Source organism: Lepeophtheirus salmonis, chromosome 3 (assembly GCF_016086655.4).
Source record: "Lepeophtheirus salmonis chromosome 3, UVic_Lsal_1.4, whole genome shotgun sequence".
NCBI classification, from domain to species: Eukaryota; Metazoa; Arthropoda; class Copepoda; order Siphonostomatoida; family Caligidae; genus Lepeophtheirus; species Lepeophtheirus salmonis.
The window spans coordinates 31,844,462-31,856,703 of NC_052133.2; the positions used below are offsets into that span (position 1 = coordinate 31,844,462).

Sequence of the window (12,242 nt, forward strand, 5' to 3'; positions counted from 1 at the left end):
TATTTTTTAGTAAAATTAATAGTAAGTCTTATTCTTCTCTTCATACAAGTAGCACATATTTTTAGTTTCTACTTTTTATTTTCTAGGGCTACACTCCACCACTAAGAATACCATTTATACATCCTGAAGTAATTTAATGTCACATTTGATAAAAAAATGCACTTTTTTACTCAAAAAAGTGCTTTAAAAAAAGTTTAACTCTTATTTTCTACACAATTGACAAAAAAAAGTGTGTTCTTTACGCAGTACTATAATAATTTTTTGACATATATATTGCATATTTTATAGTAATGGGACGATTCTAAAAAAAAGTTCGTTGCTTTTTTTTTACGCAATTATAGTAAAAATTCCCGATTCCAATACTTTCATATTTTAAATAATAGTTAAAATATAATTTTTTGTAAATTTTAAAAAATTCAAAGATTAAATGTTTTGAAGAAAAATTTCAAATATACTATTTTATATTAATTTATTTTTCAAAAATCCACAACTTTTCACAAAAAGTTAAATCTTTTTATGAAAATTTCAATAATCTTTAGCTATTCTCAAAAAAAAAATATATAAAATTTCAAAATACACAACTGTTCACCCTGAATAAATTTCTTAATTTGGTAGGGCTATTTTTTTTTTTCTCTTAACTTCAATCTTCATAATATTTATTCCCTTTTTATTGAGAAGAAGATTGTTGGACTTTATTCACGCGATATTTCTAAACAATAAATGTAAGAACCAGTCTAATATACATACATAATATGTGTCATTGTGTTTATACTTTCTTTTGATATATATTTTACCTGAATATATTTTTATTTATTTCTCTTTGTTTCGAGTAAAACTTACGAGATATAAGGGTTAATAATGTAATTGCTGTATACTTTTACATATACCAGTATAGTTCAGTATATGACAATCTTGTGCCTCTGAACATAAATATATAGTATGTACATTAGGGTGATGCAGTTATCCTAACATTATCAGAATCAGCTGATCCTAATTTTGGTACTGCAATTAGCTAAGTAAAATACAAATACAAAATTTTACCAAATTTGATTAACGTTTATCTCTTGCACAATTGGCATTTCTAAATGCGTATCAAGGACAATTTTCTTGTTAATAGTTGTTTTAAAAACAAAAATTTCAATAAAATATTTCAAATATTAAATAAAGTTTATGGGTTTTTTATAATTTATTTTACACGCTACTTTTGCTAGATTGAATCAAACAATAAGTGATTGCGCCTAGACAGTTTATTAAATAAAGAAATGAATATCCTATTTTTCAAATGTTTTCTGCAAGAAGCTTTTGTCTAGTTTCATGATGTAAACATAAGACCAAGAATGTTCATTAATGGTATGTCATAAATCCAGGTCATCTACAGTATCTTGAGTGCACATATTATGTAACTAACGCAACATACAACAAAATAATGACTCAGGCTTAAGACTAGTTTAACCCAACACTTGAATATTGACCAATGATAATAATGAAAAAAGCCTCCGCTGTGTATGCCAATTTTTCACTCAGTAATACATACTTGATACAAAGAAAGGCATACTTACGTTGTGCCCAGTAGAGTTTAACGAATTTATTTGTATCTGTGTCTGTATATGTGTTCAACTGCTGTAATTAGAAAGGGCCTTATGATTCTGACTTGTCTTATTTGTAATTTTGGGGTGAACTTTCATTTTCTAAATGTGGCTATTTTCTGTGTATGCTAGAGTATAAATACAGTATTTGTATTATAATAAAAGGATAGTTAGAAAAGAAATAAAAGAAGACAGGTAGTCCTTTCTTCATTTTCTGTACTGAAGTTTAATAATGTCTATTTTATTTAATAACGGTCTAGGTGAAATCAATAATTCATCTTTACAATCAAGGAAATTAAAGTCACTAAAATAATTATAAAACAATAGAATTTTTTTATTTTTTTTTTGTTAAATCTTTTATTTAATTATATAATTTTCAAAATAATGCACAACAAATAAGTTATGATTCATACGTCTTTAGAAATTGCAATTATGCAAGAGGTAAATGCTAACCAAATTTGCTCAAACTTTGTATATATCTTCTACTTGCCTATCTGCAGGACCAAAATTAGGGTCGCTGATTATTAAAAGGATTTTAATTGATGGGGCAACTGCATTACCCTAGGACATACGGAATAGTCTTCTTAGAATATGTAATAAAGTTACCTCATTATAAGACTTTATACGACTACGTATTTAAATTATATTATTTTCCATCAAACTTTAACGATAAAAGAGCTTTAAAGAATGATTTGGTTGTAAGGAAGAAAGGAGACAAGTTACAATACTTTTATCTTTTTTTGTTGTCTAAATTACTCAAAGATCGTTTTTAAATAAAAACTGACCTCTTTTTAAACTTATATATTTTGTTCTGCATATAAGTCAAGTCCATTAGAAAGCCCTTGCCATAAGCATTCTTCGTAATTTGCTTTTAAGTGTTAATTTAAATATAATCTTGTCAGACAGAAACACAGCACACAGGGCGGATAAGCATGCCCCTACCATTGCCTGATTTATATGAGCATTTGCTTAAGCTACCGTACTTTAACGTAAAAAATAGGGTACCAAACGAAATTGTATTCTTTCAGAAAAACAAAATCAGAAATTCGTTTAAAAAAAAGGTACATTAAAAATTAAATTTAAAATATGAAAGAACAATTTATGACTTTTCAGTGTAAGATATTTTGGTATCTAGTGGCTTCCTCATGGCCTATGAACCCTGATCAGTATAAGTCGAGGGTAGACGGTAAAAGAGTAGTATACTTACTTCATAGGTCAAAAATGCAAATTCTTACAAACTTGGCTCTATAAAAAATAATTTTGTCTCATATTTGAGATCATTTTCTCTTATGGTATTGGATGAGTATTGAATGGCAAATTTTTGGTCTATTTTTATAATTTGTGAGAATCACCCCTTTTTATAAGTAATGTAGTAACTTTTATGAAAAAATTTAGAAAAATTCTTCACATCTCATGTCATTAGAAAATGATCTACAGCATGGCAATATTTTATTAACACACGATATAGATCGAAAAAAATAAATATATACTGCAACTTCAATTCACTTATTTGGCAAAGTATCGTTAGCATTTGGAAGGCCTATAACACCATGGTATACTCATATTTGACAATGCTATACTTTTTTGATTATTTAATACTTCTTATTAAATTGGATTTTAATAAGATCCATTTTTGACAAGTGCGTTGTTGTCCACTCCCATAGTTATAATTCAAACAAATAAAATTTTTAAATTTTAATAAGCATATACCACATATTTCAAGCTGCGTCAAAAGAAAAAGATTGTGTGGAAAAGATATGTTTATCACTTCAATGTATCTAAAAATATTATGTTTATGAGGATATTGATTATATAGTGAGTCACTATATATACAATTAGTAGCGTAGCCAGTTTTACTGATCAGTGGAAACAATAACATTTCCTTTTCTATTTTGACAATTATACTAGTAGTGATAAGGTTAATTGGATAAATGATATACATACCAATCGTTCGTTCAAAAAGGGATTTTGTGTTTCTAATGTAATGTATATCTCAATGCCTTGCGCTAAAGGGACTGTCAATGAAATGGGTGATCATATATTACAAGTTAGTATTTTATATATTAACAGCTGTTTGTGCTCGTGTAAATGATATGATCAATAGAGATGTCCGCATAGAAAGTTGGTATTTGCGACAAAAAGTAAATATTTACTCGCAATGGTTAGAGTTATGGGAGGTGGAACCAAACATCATTTTAGAACCAAAGTTTTAGCAGTGCTTTTAATTTTTTCAAATAAGTTCTTCAGTCCTAAAAAACTAGGAAGGAAAAGACATTGACTTTCCTGTTTTAACAATTTTTTTTTTTTTGTAAAAGTGGTATACCCTTATTTGCCCACTAGGCTAACACTTCGTTAGAACTTCTGATTTTTTAAATTAGAAGCTTTGTCCTTCTCTAAAGACAAGAAAGTCCGTGTTATTTAAATTTTATAATTTTTTTTGTAGTCAAAGTAGCTGACTGACTCTTCTTATTGACGTTTATAAAAATGAAAGATATTCTCGATAAACACTTCTAAAATTAGAATTGTTGTTTTTGAAAAAACACGGGAATTTAGTACTTTTTTGGTGTTGCAATACGTTTACAATAATGAAAAGTAATGAGTAAGTAATTTGCATTTTTTTATGTTCAAAGATTCATTAACTAAATATTAATAAATTACAATAATTACGATTAAATACATAAATCTGACTATTTCGAAGATGCAAAAAAACATGCATTATATATAACACTTATGACGATATAGGGTTAAAACCGCAAAATTGCCTCTAAGTGAGGAAGGAGAAAGCTTTTTTTACTTTCTGATTTAAGCATTATTCACTTTTTGAAGAGTGTCTATATATAATATTATTTATCATGTTAAATAACTGAATTTGGTAGAATATATAACACACCAAATATTTTCTTGTTCAAACGAAATTATTTATAATTACCAAGAAAGGTTTATTTTCATTAGATACGACGGTTTTTCTCCCGTATTCTGTTTTTCTAGAATTATGTTGAGGTGTCACACTTAAGATTATTATTTTCCTAGAAATTTCGTATTTAGTAATTTAATAATATGAGTTATATTAAATTAAATGTAAAACACATAGCGAAGAATCACTCAGTTAAGAGTCTTTACGCTCTAGTCTATATAAATGATGCCCACAAAGCACCAAAATCTTTTACGTATCTCATAAAAGTTATGTATTGGGATTTTACACGTTTTTTATTCATTATTATGAGTTTTGACATTTCATTTGTGTTATACTTTTACAAAAAGAGTTTCATGGATTCTAGTGATGCGCAAGTTGACTATTAGGTCGAGGGTAGGGTTGTGTATTTTACAATTATACTACCCCAGACCCATTAAAAATAATTTAGTTTACCTTTTCTTAAAAAAACACTTAAATTTCAAAAACATATTATTTAGGAACTCATGAGATTCCACAATTTAAACTTTATTTCCCATAAAGAAATTGTCTTTGAGCAAGATCTTAGATTTTAATTTTGAGGATCTTGCAAAGATTGGAATCTCGTTAATAAATACTGATAAATTACATTATATTTTTGTAAAGAAATAATAAATTTTTATTTCGACTTCCAAATTTATTCTTAATTATTATCTTCTTTTTGTTTTGTTTTTTAAAGGCCACGACTCCATTTTTTGTTATAACAATTTTCTTCATGCAATAAATAAACTTAAATAGTAACTGATGAAAGACCTAAAAAGGCTAAAAATCAACTCTTACACATCACTAATGTAACTCTTATTATAAAACTAAGAGACATCCGAATTTTACATCCCATAATATTTTAAAAAACAAATGATATTTTAAATACGTAACTTTTCCGCAGATATGACACAATGTTCATGAAATATATATAATAAAATTAGTCTTTTATGTGAAATAATGAAATGCAGGATTTTAGGGAACTTCTCCTTGGTGCAAAGCTCAAACAAAATCCAGGGAAAAGCAGAATTCTGAAAGAGAATTCCAAGCATGTACATGTAGCATTCGATCCCATACTAATCATCCTCTCTATACCGCACTACATATATATGAACTTATTTTTAAACTCCCTCCAGATAGGAATATATCCATGAGGCTTAAGATTTAGATCTTTACGAATTCTCATTTCCCATAAATGTATATAATTGCGAAGAATGACATACTTATATTTTCCTTACAGAAAACTTTAATATACGTTCAATGTACATCCAAGAACTAGTTTATGGAGGAGGAACCTCCTTTCGATAAATAAGAGAAAAACCTGCTCAAAATATATAGTATCATATTACTTCCTTTTTTTCGTACTTTCTACATAGTAAATGGATTTTTTGTACACGAATACATTTTGAAAGAAACTTCAGTCGCATACAAATTAATTTCAAATAATGATTTATAGATTTTTAAGATGACATTATTATTAATGACTACAATTATTTATTTTCTTTATATTTTTCTTATTTTCGACGTCCATATTACTAAAAATCTTTTAGTGATAAAGGAAAAAATAGGTAAATTTTGGCTTTACTCTAAGCTTTTTTTTTTTGTTCTTCTTCTTTTATTTTATGCATTCACTTAAAGAAGAGATTGAGGGGTTTGTTCCTGAAGAAATTCCTTGTTCTTTTGTCATCATAAATATTAACAGTAGTAATAATTAAAAAATGTATATAATTATTATTCTTGCTATGATATCTATAGGGGATTTCTACTCTTTTCAAGCCCCTTAAGTTTTAATTACATATAATCATTTTTGATATGTACCATTTATTCCTCACTCATTTAAAGTTTGAAATATTTTACCATCCCGCAAAGCTACGCGGAAAAAAATCTGCATGATTTAACTACATAATATGTAATAATTAGAGAAGTAAAGATGCACGTACTTATAAGCATGGGAGGATACGATTGTTATACTTGTATAAAATATGACCTTACAGTTTGTTATATTTTTTTCTAGTTGTCAATCTAAAGAGTATTTTTTATTTTCTGCAGCTGCTTTTAATATTCTTTTATAAATGGAAGTATTGCTTGGAGTTATTAGGCGTCGATATATATACTTTACTTTATTAATATGGATGTTCTTTTCTTTTTTTAAATGACAATCTTAGCTAATCTTATAAAACATAGAGATAGCTAAGCAGCTCTTTTCAAAAACAATCAAATTGTTAATGTTGCCATATCCTTTTTAGGTTTCTTTTATTTTTAGGTACAGGAAGTTCATATTTTATACAACTTTTCCAATTGTACAATCAATCTACATGTCCACGCAAGTTATACAATTGTATTCTTCCACGCTTCAAAATGCGCACATTTTCACTTTTCTAGTCAAAATCATCTTTCATTTTTGCCTTTAATTTTTTAGAATTGCACTCTCAATCTTTAATATCTCTGTGTGTGTTTTGATTTAACACAAGAATCCATTTGCCCCTATTTTTCTTATTGAATAAATTATTTGATTCTCTATTGACGTAATTATTCAGTACATATATATATCAAAGTTGTGTTGAACTTGAGTCTGATTCGAGTTGTTCATTTGGTTACTTGATACTCAAATGGACTCATTTTTTTTGAAGACCTTGCGACTTGACTGTTACTTGAGATGACTTGTAGGAAAAGGTCTTGAAATAGCTGTAACTATCTGATCTATACCTTTTCATTATCAAACTATAATTAAAAAAACATTTTTATTAAAAACAATTCAAAGTTCAGGAGGCTCCCGAATTAGGAATTTTAAGAAAGATAAAAATTTTAAGTTACAAAATGTTGGCCTTTTCAATAATTTCTTATCAAATATAATTTTCTCAAAATTATGGGGAATCGATAAATTTTTTACTTAAATGTATATAAAATCAATTTTTTTAATAAGAACTCACAATCAAAGTTAGTCAAGAAATAACATAGTTCAAAAATGGTTTTTATATTATTTAGAACCACAGTCCTTATAATGAATAAAATCATGATTTGGAGATCTAAAACACGACACAATCAAATATTTTTATTTATTTTTCATTTGCTTCTTATTTCATATTTCTTCTGACTTCCCATCTTCTACTACTATTTTCATTGTACTTCTTAACTCTTACTTAAAATAAAAAAAAAGGACCAAAATTATTTGGCAATGTTGGTTTATATTGTCCAGCTATAGAATTAAAATTTATTAATTATTTCGACTTGTTCACAGTTTAACAAGAGCTAATTTGAATGGAAATTTGGGTGGAAAGAAAAGAAAAGCAATGGGGGACAACTGAAAATAAATAAATTTTCTTATTTGGTGGTATTTTAGGTCTACAAATCCCAACTTTTGATAATAATGACCTTTTATCATTTAGATTGATATTGATAAAATCAATATATACAACTACATCGACCTTGAATTGCAACTTGACAAAAACTTGAGCATCAAAGACTACAGACTCGTACATAAATCTGTGACTTTTTTCCATCCCGGAATTATTTGTATACCAAAATTACTATTTATACATAGAATGAATATAATTCAAAAGGGAACTTAAATTCTTTTGAATTTCGGGAAATACTTGACATTTACATAAATCATGTATATCTTACGTATTTGGAGGTCAAATACCTATAATTAGAGCCGTATAAAATATGACCTAAACACGTGTGATATTTTTTCTATTTGGTAATCTGGATAATGTTTTTATTTATTTTATTAAGCTTTTACCATTATTCTTTTATAATTGAGGAGAGAATATATTAGTATCAAATAAAGAGAAAGAAGTACATAGAAGAGACAAGATGTGTGAATGAATTTAACAAGGTATCACCGGACAAAAAGGTTATAATATGACGTCACATTTGTTTGTTTTTCTTACATTAATAATGGACAATTCCATGTAGAGGGAATACATTTAACTCTGATTGACTCTTATGATGTAATAAAAAGTATAGCAATCAACATATTTCCTATATCACACGTTGAATTTATAATAACCAAGAGATAATAAGATACAGTAATACCTTTACATTTGAGTTTTATTTGCTCCTTGAAATTACTTAAGTAAAATAAATTTATTCAACAGGAAATATAAAAAAAAGATGAAGGTTGAAGTTGTTTTTGCGTTCTATCGCCAACTCTCCACCAGCTAGTATCCTAAAAAATTCCTTTGTTGTGGCACTTGTATCTCAAGGTATTACTATGTTTTGGTTTCTACCCTTTACCATATTTGATGTTCATTGGTGTAGACTGAGGATTTTTGCCTAACTACAAATCAAATTCCATTTGTCTGTGGCTCTATGTATTTCTTTTTCTATGGAATGAAGTATTCACTAGTGCGGGTGCTTATGAAAGACGGAGAGTAACACTGAGTATATGTGGGGAAGTTATAAGGGTAAGTCCTTGTTGGATTGAGGATCGTCAATTGAGGCATTCCTGCCTATGGTCTTGCTATATACGGAATGGAAATCTGTGTAATTTCCTTCATCTTACAGAATAGCTTGCACCTAATCTAATGAAACATCATAAAAGCTAAACAGGTCTTCTCTGAAACATTTTTAAATTGTCCAGATTACTAATTTATTATTATTTTTTTTTACATATCGGCAGGTCACATTTTATATAACTCTACCCATAACAGGACTTTAAAACCACATCAATACAAAATATATTTTTTCTAAATTCTTGTTAATTACCAAGGTTATTAGTATTCAAAAATTATTGATTCTAGTTATCTAACTACATATGATAAAATAATATGACAAAAGTAAGTAGTCCTTTCAACTTTCCATTTGATTTCAATTTTTACAGTTTATCTTTTGAAACAATGAGGAGAGAAAGGTGATGATATTTTTATACCATCTACATACATAATATACCTAAAATATATAACCCTATTCACATATACGTATATTCAATTAAATAAATCATTGCACTCAAGTTAATTTTTAATCTGCACAAGTTACAATTGCATGGAACTTTTACCTACTCTAATTAAAATATTATACTCACAATATACAATCATAGACATATACTTTATTAGAAATGAATAAATAGATTCACATGAATGTTCCATATATGTGTTACAACAACATAAAAATTGCTAATATAAAAACGGAGATTTTTTTAACAATTACTGAAAGATAATTATTATTTTTACAATATTTAATATTACATTTTTACAACAACAAAAAATAAAGGATTGAAATTATGAATTTTTCAATTTATGTTCATACCTAAATTAAATAATATAAATGTAGATTGGTAGATCTCTATTTTTTACTACTGATATATCACTATTATAGTTTGGAATGTGAATAAGAGCACTTCCCAGCAAGTATAGATTACTCAAAATCAAGTAATATAATTAAGAATATATTTGTGCACATTTACCCTCGGTTTATTTACCCCTCCTCGCGATGACAAAAAAAATATATGGTAGCCATGGACGTCAGCTTATTTTCTGTTGACATAACATAATAAATGTGATTAACATATTCAGACTCTTATTGCTAAGAAGAACGATAAGAAAAATTGTCAACAACTTGATGAAGGAATTTTTAAATTAATTTGCAGGGTGTAAATTGAAATGCGTTTTGAGGTCTCCTCACATACTTCAAAAGGTGCTCAAATATCATTTTGTCAATATAATGTTAATTGGCAGGAGTATTATGTATTTTTTTTTTTTTTTAAGTTGTCATCATTCATTCACAGTTATTGTCGAGAACACATCTATAAAATAAATATGTTTTGACATAATAAATGATATATAATTATTTTTAAACCATATGCTTTGCATTGGAAAAATGTTCTAAGATACACGAAAAATAGATAATTACTTTTTATTTTCTTCTCATAGGGAGATGCTTATATGAATTAAATAAAGTAAAATGCTTCGAGATGAATTTGCAAATAAGTAACAGCTTCTTCATTTTGTACCTCATTTAAGATTCGAAAGCTTATCAACTCACATGATTTCTTTCAGTGTTATTATATTTTTTCTCATTCTTTCATGTGTGGTTTTAACGCTCATCAGGAAGTACTATTTTCACAAATTTTTAATTTCACTCTAAAAATGTTACAAGTACACAAATTTTGGTATTGCTAATATTATCCCAAGCATCATTTCCATTGAAGCAGGGAAGTTACGAGTACTTTTTCGTTAATTTTTTTTTTTTTTTTCAAATTTAATTGATCATGTATTGTAAAATTTAAATTAAAGATGGGTGAACTTCCTTTGAAAAAACTTTCAATTGATATGTTGAATTTTTTTATATCGTTGTATTTCATTTCTTAGATCAAGAATAGTTTGAAACTTATTAACCGATTTTTTCTCTGTCAGTATCTTAGAGTGATTCCTCACCACAGACCTCTTGTGCTCTGCAGTGTATTTGTCAATAGCTTAAACATACTGAAAATATTTATTTGGGTTAAAAAATTATAAAGGGCTCCGCAGAGATGAAAAAGTTGGGAATCACTTGTTTATTTTATGTTATAGTACGACATTGCTTATCTTTCATATTCTAGAACGGGAACAACACATATATAATTGCGTGGTTTTTGGTTTGTTTAATTTAGTAACAATGATCTCTTGCACATAGTCTATTACTGGCGTCTTAATATTTCCAATTATGTTATATTAAATTACAGGGCTTTCAATGATAATTAAATTATGAATAAATATAAATATTGATCAGTTTTTGATGTTGTGCTCTCAGATCTTTAAAAAAAATGATTATTCATATTTTACTCGTCAATACAAAAAAAATGGTTGGTTAATTTTTCTCAAAATTGAGTGTAGATTACATTTGTATTCTTTGACAAATTATCGTCAGTTTCTATTTAATTTTTTATTATTATTACCCCTTTGGAGGCGCTTAAAATTGCAATTGATGTAGTCAAAATATATCATCACAGTAAAATAAGAAAATTGACAGATTTTATTTGAATTATCATATCAGGCCCGATAAAATCTTAAATCAAATAAAAAGTTTCTAAGCTAAAATTAAAGTTATTAGTTATCTTAATTTATCCAATAAATTGAATATAAAAGCCTATAACTGACTCAAATATGTCCCTAAAATATTGGCTTGTATAATTATTTATAAGAAGTAAAAAAATTAATAGGATTATCTCTTTTTCATAATTCTTGTTCGAGATTGTGTTGATGTTAACGCACCACATATGTACTCATATGTACGCAATTATTGATATAATATGTTTATTTCTAAGAATTTTATGTAATCGTATAATATATTCTTCAGGATTTAAAGAGTTTTGAATATGTATAATATATGTATTTTTAAAAAATTGGAAAAATGTGGGTAATATGTCATCAGAGGCTTTCTTAATTTCGAAAGCACATATACATTTCTTTAAAAGTTAATACACTTTTTATTTTTAAAGATGTAGTGGGTTTTCGGCGATAGATATACGACGTAAAAGTATGATTATAATGATGAATCGAGCTCGATCAGCATCATGTATATCTCCAATGTAAGTGATTTTTATCCATCTCTACTATAATACAGATGGTCATGTTTTACACAGCCATCCATTCATATCTCACACGATAGATTTGTTCTCATCCCCATTTATTATAGATGAATTTTCTCAATAAGTGTATCACCTTAATTGTCTGTTTTTATATTATGCATCTAATCTTTACACACATCAATCAATTAGAATGTCCCTTGTCCATCAAATCAAT

The 12,242-nt window shown here is 27.2% G+C and overlaps 1 protein-coding gene across 50 annotated transcripts in view; it reads left to right on the forward strand.

The window, feature by feature from the left end:
* The window catches only part of LOC121114935 (KCNQ potassium channel), a 579,520-nt gene that overhangs the window by 518,204 nt on the left and 49,074 nt on the right, over positions 1–12,242 (forward strand). For 30 of the 50 annotated variants that reach the window (XM_071887354.1, XM_071887327.1, XM_071887355.1 and 27 more), the window contains one exon: positions 6,069–6,086. The exons of the other annotated variants lie outside the window; for them this stretch is intronic. In XM_071887354.1, coding sequence (XP_071743455.1) covers positions 6,069–6,086 — 18 coding nt within the window. The remainder of the gene's footprint in view (positions 1–6,068; positions 6,087–12,242) is intronic. 50 annotated transcript variants of the gene reach the window in all.